Source organism: Ascidiella aspersa, chromosome 8, assembly GCF_963924565.1.
Source record: "Ascidiella aspersa chromosome 8, kaAscAspe10.2, whole genome shotgun sequence".
Lineage (NCBI taxonomy): Eukaryota > Metazoa > Chordata > Ascidiacea > Phlebobranchia > Ascidiidae > Ascidiella > Ascidiella aspersa.
The window spans coordinates 3,397,477-3,413,421 of record NC_139454.1 but is presented as its reverse complement, the minus strand read 5'-3'; the positions used below and the strand labels follow the sequence as shown (position 1 = coordinate 3,413,421).

The 15,945-nt window shown below is 37.6% G+C and overlaps 1 protein-coding gene across 1 annotated transcript; it reads left to right on the top strand.

Moving 5' to 3' along the window:
- The first annotated feature begins 1,655 nt into the window (after nt 1-1,655).
- Nucleotides 1,656-14,927, top strand: LOC146135195 (nucleoporin p54-like). Its single transcript, XM_083395487.1, has 11 exons — nt 1,656-1,786; nt 2,325-2,408; nt 3,094-3,249; nt 3,964-4,086; nt 4,550-4,740; nt 5,410-5,600; nt 6,554-6,756; nt 9,912-10,060; nt 10,858-10,965; nt 11,752-11,871; nt 13,683-14,927. Exons 1-11 carry the CDS (start codon nt 1,777-1,779, stop codon nt 13,977-13,979), a joined length of 1,632 nt encoding a protein of 543 aa, XP_083251613.1. The 5' UTR covers nt 1,656-1,776; the 3' UTR covers nt 13,980-14,927.
- Nucleotides 14,928-15,945: the final 1,018 nt, after the last annotated feature.

Sequence of the window (15,945 nt, the reverse complement as noted above, 5' to 3'; positions counted from 1 at the left end):
AGATAAGAAAGAAAGGTTGTAGTTTTTAGCGAATTTAGTCCATTCTTAGCAAACCACGTAAAGTTGAAACGTAGCTATGTAGAGTGGCGTTAGCGTTTTTGTAAGCCCCCAATTACTTCGCGATAACCTTCGCCTAATCATTAAGTGTCAATCAAACATTATTGGGCGAACGGCTGACACGGTACGCCAGGTACTGTATTTAGTCATTTCCTTAAATGCCCTTAGTTCAAAAGTAACATTAAATCGCCCTAACATTTGGAAAAATGCACTACGGGGTTACTCAAGGTCAACTATGGGCCAATATTCAACAAGGTTGCTTTGCACAACTGCTAAAAACTCCCGACGCTAGCCACCAACCACATTAACCAGAAGAAGGCTCTGTAAACAGGATTGGCGATCATTTCCTTTTGATTTAAGAAATTGGAACTTCGCTTACTTATTGGCGGGCACTCGTCACTGCATTCCGAACATTGAGGAAATCCATCTTCAACCAGGTTGATGTCGACCGATAGGGGCTTTCCATTGCGAAAGTAGAACCTCGTTTCGCTGCATCGCGTCTTATTCTCGTCCGATCCGTCGTCGCAGTCTACTGTTCCGTCACAAAGGTTGCTGACATCGATGCTGGTGAGCGTTCCACTGGCGCACTCGTGACGTTTGGGGCACAACCCACGTTCTTCGCATTGTGATGGTTGCTTCAGCCCCTTACATGCTTTTCCTAAGGATGCTCTGCTACCCATGCAATCAACATCGCAGAACTTGGGTCGAGGCTCACAACCACTACATTCATCTTGCATGTAAGGGGCTATATTCAGGTCTTCCATATTCAGGTCTTCCATCGCATTTAGTGGCGCGTGCAGTGGGTGAATAGTAGGCAGGTAGGCAATACATGTGATCTACATCACCATCATTCTGAGCTAGTCCGCAATATTTCGTCTTTGATTCTCCTAAACAACTGACTTCTAGGTTACAAAGCAGTTTGTCCATATCCACGCAGTTTGTTTGTTGCATTATGGTAATTTAACCACTATTAAAAACTAAATTCTTCTCAAACACAGCTTCTGTAAATTTGTCAATACCAAAGATTATAAACTAATGTTGTAATTACTTGACTTAAGTACACTGTTTTCAAATGACTTGACTTGATATAAGTCTATAATCAAATGACTTTGGTTAAAATAAAAAATAAAAAAACGGGTTTGAGAACCCCTGTTAAACTTTAATACAAAAAAAAAATTAGGTAAAATACTAAAAGGGAAGTTTGGCCTATTTCTTTAGGTACATGTATCGCTCCTTAAGACATCACTCTTCTATTACAACACCAATTATTTAACCAGTACTCGATTTTTAAAATATGTTGTAGTGTCGCAGTCGCTTCAGAAGTCGAATTTCTTTTTAAGTTCCAGTTTCCGTTGCGGGTTATTCATTTTTATGCTAAAACAGAGAATTTGGAGAGTGTAAAAGTCACTTTTCGTAGAGTGTTAAACGAAAAACGAGACTTTTTTAAAATAAATTAAAAAGAATCTCGCATGGCATAAATTAACAAGGTATTTAAAATAAAAAACAAACATAAACAGGTAAAAACACGCCTTAACTTTCCCCACTACCACTTTTAGTTTTTTTTTCGCTCGACATCTTGCTGTTTATTCATGCGTTACTTAATGTGAATGAAATAAATTCCCGCAATTTGTTAATTTTTTGTCCCGAAGTTAAAATTATAGATAACTGGACTAAAAAAGTGATTTATTCGCCTTTAAAAGACACATTGGTACCACAAGAATGAGTTTCGGTATGTTTAACAAATTTCTGCCTATTTATAATTACTTGATTTTAAAATGTTTTAAAGCAGGCAAAGTTACGCAATGAAAAATTGAAAGTTTAAACAAAACAAACACGCACTTTTAAAGCAAAGAAATAGAATAAAATCTGTGAAGTAGGCGTTGGTCTGGAATAAAATCCTACCACACGGATTTAAAGTACTAACATTGGCGCTTATCTAGAATCCTACCATAACGAAAATTATTTTGGTTGGGGTGAGGGTTAGCGTTTGCGTGGGTTAAGCAATATTATTAAATAATTATAACCCAAATATTGTGCGCTGCTGTAATATTTGTTTTAACGCTGTGAAACAATTATTCTAGACCAATATTTGGGTTGGGGTTACCGTTTGTGTGTGGTTGGGTCAAGCAGTATTGTTGTGGTAGGATTCTAGACCGGTTTTGGGTTCTGGTTATCTTTTATTAAGGTTGTTTAATAATCTTTAAGATGAGTTGTCACTAAACTTATTTGCTTTTTATTTATTTATTTTTTTTATTTTTGCTTTTTAGGATTTGGAGCCCCTGCTACGACCACAAAACCGTCCGTTTTTAACTTTGGAGCGACGGCTACAACCAGCTCATCGACATTTGGAAGTAGGTGTTTTTTACATGTTGATATACTGATTAGGTTATTTATTATAACATTTTTTTTTATAATAAATCAAGACTGTATAAACAAATTTTCTTGTATGAAAAAATGCAGTGAATGCTATTATAACATATAAACTTGGCATTATTTTAACAGTGAAAAATAATATTGTTATTGTTCATGCAACAACACTTAAGTGCGAGCATTTTTCACACTTAAGTGCGAGCATTTTGGGGTTTTTTCCAGTTGTGTTTTGTTAAAACTCAATCTAACACAATTAACACATGCGGATTATAATTCTTTCAGTAATTTTGACTTATTAACTATTTTGATTTTAGGTATAAAGATAGAGAATCGACTCTATTAACAGTACTCAGTTTCTAGACAATCTACCCTGCTAAGTGTCCTATTATTTTACTAACATAAATTTTAAATTATTTTTTTTTTGTTTGTTGTTATAACATGAAGGTTGTTTTATTGTTTTGTTTAACACACTTTACCAAGTGTTTTTTGAATTTTTCCAGTTAAGTTTTGTTAAAACTCTGATCAAACACGATTAACACGTGCATATTTATAATCTTATAAGTGCTTACACTTATTATAAACTGTGAACTGGCTATCGTTTTACTCACATCAATTCCAAATTAGGAAAACTAAGATATTTTTTCGTTTGATGTTCGTAATATAAAGGTGGTCTTGGAATCAAACCAGCTGGAGGTTTATTTGGCAGCACGAATACCGCTTCTACTGGGTTCAGTTTTGGCAAAACCACGACAACCACCAACAGTTTGGGTTTCGGTTCCACAACCGGTTCTACTGGGTTCGGAACAGGCGGCACAACTGGCGGTAATTTGATTTTGTTAATGGAAAATGTTGCACCTACCAATTTTCCTGGCGAAATACTTGTTTTGATTATGTTCGATTAAGTCAAAATTCTTAAAAAGCAAGTTTAAATCTTTTCCGTAAGACATTTTTGTTTACTGTCTATATTTCATTCCCTATTACTACACTTTGTTGTCTGTTTCTAATATGCATAGCACTAGTTTTCTTGGTTTAATGCAATTTTAAGTCAATTGATAAGTATATATATAAGATATGTTTTGTAAGACCAAATTTGGACCTTCAAACTGTAGTTTGTTCGTCAATTGCTTATTTAATCTATTTAGGAACGTCTACTTGTCTCCCAAACTTAAGGTTTTGTTTTTTTACAAAAAGTTTGCCTTTTAATTTTAGCATTTAATTGGGGTCTAAAGACAATCCAAAAAGTTTTTGTGAATAACTAGTTTAAAAGCATAATACCTTCTTTGTGTATCGTCATGTCAGACAGCTTCAAAAGTAACCTGAAACACTGTCAATAAGTTGGTTTGCAATGTATATTCAAACAATATTGCACTTCATCTATATACCTATTACAATTGTTTATTGTTATTGCTGATGAAATAGCAGTAGTTACATTAGTTTAATAAACATCAATGTTAAGTTCATTAAATTGAGTCCAACTTTAATCACCAATAGTAGTTTGTTGCGCAATTGCTCATAATTATATTCCAAACTTTCAAGGATTTGGTTTTGGAAAAACTCAAACTGGATTTGGAACTTCAACTACAACTGGAGGACTTTTTGGACAAAAGCAGCCTCAACAGCAATTACAACAACAGCAACAACAACAGCCAAACACACAAGGTTGGACTAAACTTTTTTAACTCTTACGTTTACGCAAGGTCCTGACACAGTGGTTTCCAACCTTTTGTGTCTTGCGCATAAAGTATAAATAGTTCCGGTCAGCTTTACTGGTATTTTCGCTAAGTGGTTTAATCTGATTTTACAATAAACAAATTGAAAGCACACATACGTTAATCACAATGCTAGGTATTTTTTATAAGCACTGGGATTTTGAGGTTGAGGGCCTTGAAGCATAAAAAGGTTAAGAACCACTGATTTAATACGGCTTTTACACAAAAAATTTTATATCCGTTTTATTTTCACTCGCTTTTAGTTAAGCCTACTACACATTTTAAACAAAATTTGGCAGTTTTGGAGAGTTTTATTTTTGTCCTGGCGAGTGCTGATTGATAGACACTCGCCAACTGTCTTTTTAATTAAATATAAACCCTTATCATTATAAAACAAATGGCTTGTGTTTCAGACAATGCTGCAGCCTTATTGCTCGCTACAGCCACTGCCTTGTCAGACCCCTTGGTGTTCGGCGATGAACGTGACGCAATCATGATGAAGTGGAACCAAATCCAGGCGTTTTGGGGCACAGGAAAGGGGTATTATCGCAAGGATGGGTCCCACATTGACTTCACCCCTCAAAATCACTTCTGCCGCTTTAAGGTAATGTTTTGATGTGGTTTAATCATTCAAGATTCGACAATAGCATTTGTACCCTTTAGCTTTTTCTTTTCTTGTAAAACTTGAATGGGATTAAATTTTAGGCTAAATCCTTATACATTTCGCTACTAACTGAATGTGGTGTACCTCACTAAAGAGGTTAATTGTCAGTTATTTAAATACATTATATAACTTGTAAAATATACCACAACCACTCTAGTTTCTCCTTTTAATTGTGAATTTTTGACTTTTAGGTTAATATATTTTATAAGGGTAATCAGTTGGTACTATATAAAGATAAAATTTATTTAAATTCTCGACAAGCGTTCACACAACCATCAGGTCAAATTAAAAATACTAGAAAAAAATACTGACCTGATGAAGCACGGTTGTGCGGAAGCTTGACGAAATTCAATATAATTTTCCTTTATATAGTGCCACCTGATTACCCTATATAAAGAATTGGACAAATACTGCAATTTACAAAGATTAATATTAATATACGAACAGCAACTATTAACTATCCGTTGTACATTAGGCATGGTCTTACATTATAACTCATGAAATATACCACAACCTTTTTGATTTCTTCTTTGAATTTGTGTATTTTTTATTTTAAGATTTATATATTTAATAAGAACATCAAAATAATAATTATCCATTCTACATTAGGCTGTCGGCTTCAGCTGCCTCCCAACCATGAAGGATGAAGAGGGCTTTGTGTCGCTTGTTTGTGGAAGGAAAGCAAGCGAGATGCGAACTGCAGGGGAAGCCAACATTGCAAGCGTCATACACAAAGTGCTTGGAGCTAACGCCAACCTCTCAGTAAAAATCGATTCCATTCGTTCCCTTCCCGACGATAAGTGAGTTTTTGTTAAAAGTATAATGCTCGATCATAGGCGCCGAACTTAAAATTGCAGGGCGTTATTTTGTAACTGGTGCAAAATAAGTATTATTTCACATAAAATATATTTACATAGGTACACTATGCACGGATCGGTAATGTAGCTTAATAATAAATTGCCAAGCCAAAAAGGTCGAGTAGATCGACATCATCTTGATTAAGACGTTAACGCTATATTAAAGCTATATTTACATATATGTTTAATTTAAAAAAATACAGATTGGGGGTTTCATGGCCTCGTACATGTCTGTACATGGTAATTCAGGAAAAGTTTTTAACATTTTTGGCAAACTATAAATCTGTGTTACAAGAATTAATTTTTCACCTTAATTACGCATGCAACTTGATTCCAGAGCATTTTAACACCTAGTTAGAAATTCCGCGCACCTAAAAAAGAAAAAAATAAATTAGTTGCCAGTTAACAGAATTAAAGTGGTTGGCCTGACGTTTATCACAAAACAAAAACAAATGCATGAATTATGTCCAATCTCCATGACTCATTTCCTATTATTTAAAGTTATCAGTTGAGTAAAGTATACAAAGATTTGAAAACAAATTTTAAGATAATTGCTGGAGGACTACCAAAAAAATCAAACCCATGCATAAGTGGCATTTTGTAAAGCCATGTCATCATTCCTGCATCTTTGATCATTTGTTATAACGTTCACAAAATGCAACCTACTTCTGTATGGGCTTTGATATTAATACTACGTCTACGTACAACCCCCAGCCATTATCATTCGAAACCTTTACAAATGCTAACTATTTCTGAATGGACTTTGCAATTTCTGGCGTCTAAACGTAGAATGAATGTTAAAGCTTACACAGAAGTAGATTATAATTAATCGAATCGTCTACAAAATGCAACCTACTTTCTGTATGGGCCCTTTATCCTATATCTTCTCCTTCCAGATCGGAGCTTAGCATTTACGTGAGTGAGCAATCTCCCACCACCGGATCAGTTAGGAGAGTCTTCTCATCCGAGCTCTACCGCTACATCCAGCAGGGAAACATCAGACAGCAGCTGGCACAGCAGGTTGCCATGGAAACATGCGTACCACGCGTTGCTATGAGCAAGGAGCAGGTCGCTAGGATCCTTGCCAATCCACCGGCTGGTGAGTTTTTGGAGCGAGTCGTGTAAGACATTGTTTTTTTAAACAGGTGAATGGTTCACCCCAGGGTGAATAAATGTTTGCAGGGGTGAATAAGGGTGAACCGTCAGAAATGGATAGCTTGCGAAAATAACCTAAGCCATTTTGTGCTGTTATATATAGACGAGATAGTTTTATCATATCATGGGACAAAGGTGAATGAAATCTGATGATAGATGCTAGGGGTGAACGAACTTAAAAAGTATAAGATACCGATACCCAGTGCCAAGTATTATTATAGGTACTCGTCCGATACTAGGGTGGTATCGGCACTCGTCCGATACTAGGGTGGTATCGGTACTCGTCCGATACTAGGGTGGAATCAGCACTCGTCCGATACTAGGGTGGAATCAGCACTCGTCCGATACTAGGGTGGAATCAGCACTCGTCCGATACTAGGGTGGTATCGGTGCTCGTCCGATACTAGGGTGGTATAGGTACTCGTCCGATACTAGGGTGGAATCAGCACTCGTCCGATACTAGGGTGGTATCGGTGCTCGTCCGATACTAGGGTGGTATAGGTACTCGTCCGATACTAGGGTGGAATCAGCACTCGTCCGATACTAGGGTGGAATCAGCACTCGTCCGATACTAGGGTGGTATCGGTGCTCGTCCGATACTAGGGTGGTATAGGTACTCGTCCGATACTAGGGTGGAATCAGCACTCGTCCGATACTAGGGTGGAATCAGCACTCGTCCGATACTAGGGTGGTATCGGTACTCGTCCGATACTAGGGTGGAATCAGCACTCGTCCGATACTAGGGTGGTATCGGTGCTCGTCCGATACTAGGGTGGTATAGGTACTCGTCCGATACTAGGGTGGAATCAGCACTCGTCCGATACTAGGGTGGAATCAGCACTCGTCCGATACTAGGGTGGAATCAGCACTCGTCCGATACTAGGGTGGTATCGGTGCTCGTCCGATACTAGGGTGGTATAGGTACTCGTCCGATACTAGGGTGGAATCAGCACTCGTCCGATACTAGGGTGGTATCGGTACTCGTCCGATACTAGGGTGGTATCGGTACTCGTCCGATACTAGGGTGGAATCAGCACTCGTCCGATACTAGGGTGGTATCGGTGCTCGTCCGATACTAGGGTGGTATAGGTACTCGTCCGATACTAGGGTGGAATCAGCACTCGTCCGATACTAGGGTGGTATCGGTACTCGTCCGATACTAGGGTAGTATCGGTACTCGTCCGATACTAGGGTGGTATCAGCACTCGTCCGATACTAGGGTGGTATCAGCACTCGTCCGATACTAGGGTGGTATCAGCACTCGTCCGATACTAGGGTGGTATCAGCACTCGTCCGATACTAGGGTGGAATCAGCACTCGTCCGATACTAGGGTGGAATCAGCACTCGTCCGATACTAGGGTGGAATCAGCACTCGTCCGATACTAGGGTGGTATCGGTGCTCGTCCGATACTAGGGTGGTATAGGTACTCGTCCGATACTAGGGTGGTATCAGCACTCGTCCGATACTAGGGTGGTATCAGCACTCGTCCGATACTAGGGTGGTATCAGCACTCGTCCGATACTAGGGTGGTATCAGCACTCGTCCGATACTAGGGTGGAATCAGCACTCGTCCGATACTAGGGTGGAATCAGCACTCGTCCGATACTAGGGTGGAATCAGCACTCGTCCGATACTAGGGTGGTATCGGTGCTCGTCCGATACTAGGGTGGTATAGGTACTCGTCCGATACTAGGGTGGAATCAGCACTCGTCCGATACTAGGGTGGTATCGGTACTCGTCCGATACTAGGGTAGTATCGGTACTCGTCCGATACTAGGGTGGTATCAGCACTCGTCCGATACTAGGGTGGTATCAGCACTCGTCCGATACTAGGGTGGTATCAGCACTCGTCCGATACTAGGGTGGTATCAGCACTCGTCCGATACTAGGGTGGTATCAGCACTCGTCCGATACTAGGGTGGTATCGGTGCTCGTCCGATACTAGGGTGGTATAGGTACTCGTCCGATACTAGGGTGGAATCAGCACTCGTCCGATACTAGGGTGGTATCAGCACTCGTCCGATACTAGGGTGGTATCAGCACTCGTCCGATACTAGGGTGGTATCAGCACTCGTCCGATACTAGGGTGGTATCAGCACTCGTCCGATACTAGGGTGGTATCGGTGCTCGTCCGATACTAGGGTGGTATCAGCACTCGTCCGATACTAGGGTGGAATCAGCACTCGTCCGATACTAGGGTGGAATCAGCACTCGTCCGATACTAGGGTGGTATCAGCACTCGTCCGATACTAGGGTGGTATCGGTGCTCGTCCGATACTAGGGTGGTATCAGCACTCGTCCGATACTAGGGTGGTATCAGCACTCGTCCGATACTAGGGTGGAATCAGCACTCGTCCGATACTAGGGTGGAATCAGCACTCGTCCGATACTAGGGTGGAATCAGCACTCGTCCGATACTAGGGTGGAATCAGCACTCGTCCGATACTAGGGTGGTATAGGTACTCGTCCGATACTAGGGTGGTATCAGCACTCGTCCGATACTAGGGTGGTATCAGCACTCGTCCGATACTAGGGTGGTATCAGCACTCGTCCGATACTAGGGTGGAATCAGCACTCGTCCGATACTAGGGTGGAATCAGCACTCGTCCGATACTAGGGTAGTATCGGTACTCGTCCGATACTAGGGTGGTATCGGTACTCGTCCGATACTAGGGTGGAATCAGCACTCGTCCGATACTAGGGTGGAATCAGCACTCGTCCGATACTAGGGTGGTATCGGTGCCAATTTTTTTTTCTTGTTTGGCTTTTTGCCCAAAATATCGATATCGGAATAAAACACAAAGTATTCTTATCGAACAGTACAACTAAATTTACACTTTTTAAATTAGACAAAAAATCGCGCTAAAAAAGTTTAAGAACCCCTGCATTAGAATATCCAATGAAGAAAATATGGTGTTAAAGTCTTAGGGCTCCGAGAAAAAGTTATCCATGGCTTCCCAAAGTTAGCTCACCATCTCACTAAAGTTTAAAGTTGAAGTGTAACATTAGAATATAAATTTATACAATGACAAAAATATAGTGTTAAAATGCTGGTGCCAAAAGTAAGCATTCACCAACCTTTTCCCAAATATTCCAGGAATCGACCCTGTAATTTGGGAGCAGGCGCAGAGGGACAACCCCGACCCCGAGAGCCTGGTTCCGGTGCCGATGATTGGGTTCGCTGAGTTGAGGAACCGGCTCCAGCACCAGGAACTTATGGCAGGGCAGCACCAGACAAGATTGGACGTAAGTGGATAAAAACGGGCTTTAAGTGTCAGAAATACAGTTTGATAACATCATTGGTTTGGTAAACAAATTATTGCCCGTAAGCTGACCCAGTAATAAGTATGTTTGTTTCGACTTTATTTCCGAAAACCCTATGTTCTATCTATTTTTATCACATTATTGGCAAATCATTTAACAACGTTTGATTTTTTGTATTTTTAATAAACTGCAATGGGTATTTTGTTTAATGCAAAAAATGGGCTTTATCATTTGTTGTTAAATGCATTTTCTTTTGATATGAAGTGAACTGTTTAGTTTTTTACCTTTTAAGCGGGCGAAAAAGTGGGTTCAAGTGTTTAAAATAGAGTTTTCCGGTTATTTGCATTTTTTGTGGTAAATTCTTTATAAAAAAAAACAAATTTGGTACCATTAGTTTTTATTAACCTATTTAAGTTTATCATTTATGAAACCATAGTTAACTTTGACTGAACATAATTTTTTTGTATATTTTTTTTACATATTTAATTTTTATTAACAACTAAACATGTTTTTCTAATATTAAAAAAAAGTTAAATAAACATTATATTATTACCTAAAATGTTTTTTTCTTTGTTGGTAAGTTATTCTCTATTATTCTAGTTGTTATTTTTGTGTACGTTTACCATATTGGCAATTGTGGTTCCCCCTGAAAAGACATTTTTGTTTACATTTTACAGATTTTACATCTGTTTTAAAAAAAACGAATTTTACAGATACAAAAGTAGCTACTATATCCATTTTGTATCCTGTGCACTTCTAGCCTTGTAATGTTGTTCCAGCTTCTCAGCAAGGGGTTGGTTGAAGCCCAGCAAGCACAAGTCAACGCACAATCCAAGATCGAGCAGAATAAAAGGAAGCTTCTAGAACTTTCCCATAGAGTCCTTCAGGTTCGATTTCTTTTAACACCCTTTATAAACTCAACACTGGGGATGTTCGATAATATCGGATCGGAGCCGATACCTGATACCAAATACTATTATCGGTATTCGTCCGATACTTGACTAGTATCGGTGATCATCCGATACTAAATTAAAATAGGTATTTTAGCCATGATTTGAGATTCAATGTTTTGACGGGCGGGAGTGCAAAATCACAAACAACCCTTAACGGTTTACAGGTTTGCCACAAAGTTTTCAATACAGAAATCAATTCAAAGACATTTAAACACTTTTAAAGATTTGAAAAGCCTTTAAAAATCCTGCAGTTTTTCCAAAAGTTTTTAAATAGTCTTTAAATTTATTTTATGTGCAGCTTCAAGTTGAGTTTAAAAGAAAAACGTTTTAGCTATTTTGTTATTGTTTTGTCCATGGCATTTATTTTGTTTGTTTACAAATTCTATTAAAAAACGTTGTGCGATCCAATTGTAGATCTTAAAAAGCTTTAAAATTTCTTTAAAAAACATTGTGTGGCAGCTGGCAATCCTGGTTTATTGACAAACCTTATCTATTTTGGAGCATAATGGTTTGAGGTTGTAGTAAGACGTAATAAGAATATCAAAGCTCATACAGAAGTAAGTAGCATTTTAAACGTTTTAAACAATTTTTTATTCATTTTCAACATAGTCAAATGTTAAAAACTGTGTTGAAAATAAATAAAGAGTTTTCGAAACGTTCAAAATGATACCTACTTCTGTATGGGCTTTGATATTCTTAATTATGCCTATTCATTTTAAGGTTGTAATCACGCAAGAAGTGATCCGTAAAGCCGGTTACGCAATCCAACCAGAAGAAGAACAACTTCGCGTTCACCTCGACACAATTTCAGCCCAACTCAACGCCCCAAACCAGTTCAGGGTGAGAACAGTTGCTTAATGTGCTTTGTAATTCTAGTGTGGAAAACATTTTGTAGAGAAATGTCAAACGTAGATCTCCACTTTACTATTCTTTGAGCGAGAACATTTTCAATGGATTTTTTTTTTCAGATTTCATTTTCAATTGGATTTTTTTCAGATTTTATTTTCAATGGCATTTTTTTTCAGATTTCATTTTCAATGGCATTTTTTTTCAGATTTTATTTTCAATGGCATTTTTTTTTCAGATTTCATTTTCAATTGGATTTTTTTTCAGATTTTATTTTCAATGGATTTTTTTTTTTCAGATTTCATTTTCAATTGGATTTTTTTTTCAGATTTCATTTTCAATGGCATTTTTTTTTCACATTTCATTTTCAATGGCATTTTTTTTTCAGATTTTATTTTCAATGGCATTTTTTTTTCAGATTTTATTTTTCAATGGCATTTTTTTTTTCAGATTTTATTTTCAATGGCATTTTTTTCAGATTTCACTTTCAATGGCATTTTTTTTTCACATTTCATTTTCAATGGCATTTTTTTTCAGATTTTATTTTCAATGGCATTTTTTTTTCAGATTTTATTTTTCAATGGCATTTTTTTTTTCAGATTTTATTTTCAATGGCATTTTTTTTCAGATTTCATTTCCAATGGATTTTTTTTCAGATTTCATTTTCAAATGGGATTTTTTTTCAGATTTTATTGTTTTAGTCTTATATTAGTGATCTGACTTTAAGTTGACTTGCTCTAATTATGACTTGGACCGGGACTTTGGTATTTTTTTTAAATACTTGCATTGGACTTAAGTTATTTTGAAAGGATTTGAATTTAATTTTTTGTAAAGACTTGACTGGGACTAAAGTATTTTCACAATGACTTGTTTACAACACTTTGTAAACACCCACCTTCAGTCCGCTGGCTATACTCTTGTTGGTTCTGGTATACACTTACAGTTCTCTAATAAGCTTATAATCTTTTCTGAAGTAATGCATTTGGTAACACGGCAGTTGTAGCAAAATGGTCTGTTATTTTGGGCACATATTCCTTATAGAGTTATTCGAAAGCTTCAACATGCAACCTACTTCTGTATGGGCTTCTATATCCTTATTACGTCTTATAATAACCTCCAACTAATATGCTCCAAGTCTTTAAATCTAATTTATATCCAGTTTACCTTACGTGTTTATAAAGTGCCAACAGGTTAAAAAAGTTGGACGGCTTAAAAAAAACACTGTTATTTAAAAAAGGGAAATAAACTGTAATTTTCCTCATGAGATTGTCCAGTTTAACGTGTTGAAAGTGCCCAAGTAGGACAGTTATAGGACAAAAACCCACCGTTTAATTTAGTGGTTCTCAATATTTTATGGCTAGCGGCATCCCTCAGAAATAATAAATAGATTACGACACCCTTCCAAGATGTTTCCGTAGGTAAATCACTAGAATGTCGCAATAAACGGAACTGGAACAAACACCCATCTGCTCTACATAACGTAGGAGGTTATAATTGGATTTAATCCACTCTAATCTGACACAAAAAGTTGTAAGATTTGAGAAAACATCAGATTCTTAAAGATTTCCAAATATCTCTCGACACCCTTAGGCATTAGAAATGACACCCCAAAGTGCCGCGGCACCCCGGTTGAGAACCATTGCTTTAAATAATAATAAAAATAAGTTTTTCTGGTATATATTTGTCAAAATCAATATTTCGGCTTACTTTTGGGCAACACACGCCAACCGGACGCGAAATAAAACGACACAAAGAAAAAAGGAGATAACATGTCACTGGTTTAATTATTCACTTTTCCTCCTCAGAGCCGCCTCAACGAGCTTCTCTCTCGCATCCGGATGCACCACCACTCCTACCTCCCTTCGGCATCCTTAGGAGGAGCAGGAGGAACTGGTGGCTCCTTAGATCCGGACTCCCTCCACGAGATCAAACTCCACCTCAGGAAACAGCAGGAGGGCATCGGAGCTCTCGTTAAGATCGTGTCCGATGACGTCAAAGATCTAGAGCTGATCGATCGTCTCCTAGCAACAGAGGACCCCAGGGATCCGGGAGTGTCTTCTTCTTCCTATACTGGGCATTATCGCCTCTCCTCGTTGAGATAGGATTGCTTTTTGTGAATGAGATTTGTTTTGTGAGAATGAGAGGGTTTTCCCCTTTAGGTGAAGTACTAGTAATGTGCAAACTCGGGGTGAGACGAGTCTGAGTCGAGTATTTCTACTCTGGAGTCGTTGTTTCTGATGCTTGACCGGTATATTGTGCAAATTATAACCGATTTTCCACCTTCTTTTATACTTGCCTCAAAAAGTACTTTTACGTTAAAGTAGCAAAAAATTGCGTTAGGTTTTCTGTTAAAGAGATATTCCTGAAATAGGTTTGCTGAGTCTAAGACCTTTCTACTTAAATCGATAAAACTAATGTGTAAAACGAATTTTTGTAATAATTTATATGTGTATTGCTCTATATATTTTCAAGTCGAACTTCTGTAAAAGTTTCCCAATCCGCAAACTCTTGATTCAAGCTCATACTGCTCATACGGAAAATCTTTAAGCTTTATGCAAGTTCTTAAATTGAAATTACGCTGTCTCACATTGTTTCTGAGGACAATTGCTTATTATTTCATATTACTACCTTTGTAGGGGCTGATCAGTGGGTAATAATATCACGGTTTTAAATTCTAATCCTACTTTACTGCTCGAATGCTTGTTTACATTTTAATAGGACCACGAACGGATTTCATGGTTTGCTGTATTTGTGATGGTTTCTCACAACATTCCATGATTTAAGCATATCTGGCTTTAGCCACGTTTCATAAAATGCTATCCAGTCTGGTTAGCTGTTACGTCACTATTGAAACACCACTATTCGAGAACCAATAATATTAAACAATAGCATAATGTTCATTAATAAAAAACCACTTTTTCTGTGCCTTTAAGCAAATGAATGTCTGGCCAATTTTAGAGCAACTGTCAACTGTTTTTTTCCCTTAAAATTTGCTAAAAACTGCCATGTTTTCAATGTTCTTTAAGTAGGCAATTACATTTAACAATCTCGCAAGTTTGTATTCCGTTTCTAAGCCTGTTGAACAGAGTACGGCAGCTTATCCGAATTCTGGTAATTTATACTATACTATAAAAGCTACACAATAGATAAGCTATAAATTTTCTGAACAAAATGTCACCGCGCTAAGTAAAACCTTCGTTCTGATTAGGAACAACCCATAATACAAGTGTCTTTGCCAATGGTCCTTCAATCTTTTATAAATACATCACACCTAGTACCTCTTACCAGTGTGGTAAACAAGTTATTTTAAAATGACTTAAGTCCCAGTCAAGTTATTTGTAAAATAACTTCAGTTCAAGTCAAGTTTTTTCGAATAAATTACAAGTCCCAGTCCAAGTCATCAGTTGCGCAAGTCAAGTCCCAGTCAAGTCATAATTAGAGCAAGTCAACTTAAAGTCCTGTCCAGAATTTTTAGACTCGTATGATTATGAACAATAAATGAACTAAAAAATAAGGAAAACGGAACATATAGCAAGCAATTTGTTTTTTGTGCAAAAATCGGACAAATAACTTAATTTTTGGAAAAAAATACTTGCTTTATTTCAAACCCAAGTCATTTGTTCAAAAGACTTAAGTCAAGTCATTTGTCCGAAAGACTTAAGTCAAGTCATTTTGCCCAAATGACTTGAGTCAAGTCAAGTCATTTAAAAACAGTGACTTAAGTCATTACAACACTGCCTCTTACGCCCGTTTAGGCGAATCTATTTAGTCCCATGCATACAACAGCATGTTGTGCAGCCTTAAACTCCTAAACTTAAAGTGCATTTCCTGCGAAATAGACCAAATATGCCATTAGATTGACCAATATTTGAACCTCTTCTGTGCACAATGCGTTACGTATGTTTTAAATTTGAAGTTTTAGCAGTACAGCTATACGATTTTTTTAGCGGTTTTCGCTGTTGACTAAACTTCTGCTGCATATTTATACAAGAGTTTGCTCGAGAACAGCAGGTGATTTCAAGATGATTTTTTATATTACTACAACCCAAATCGGGATCCGGTTATAAA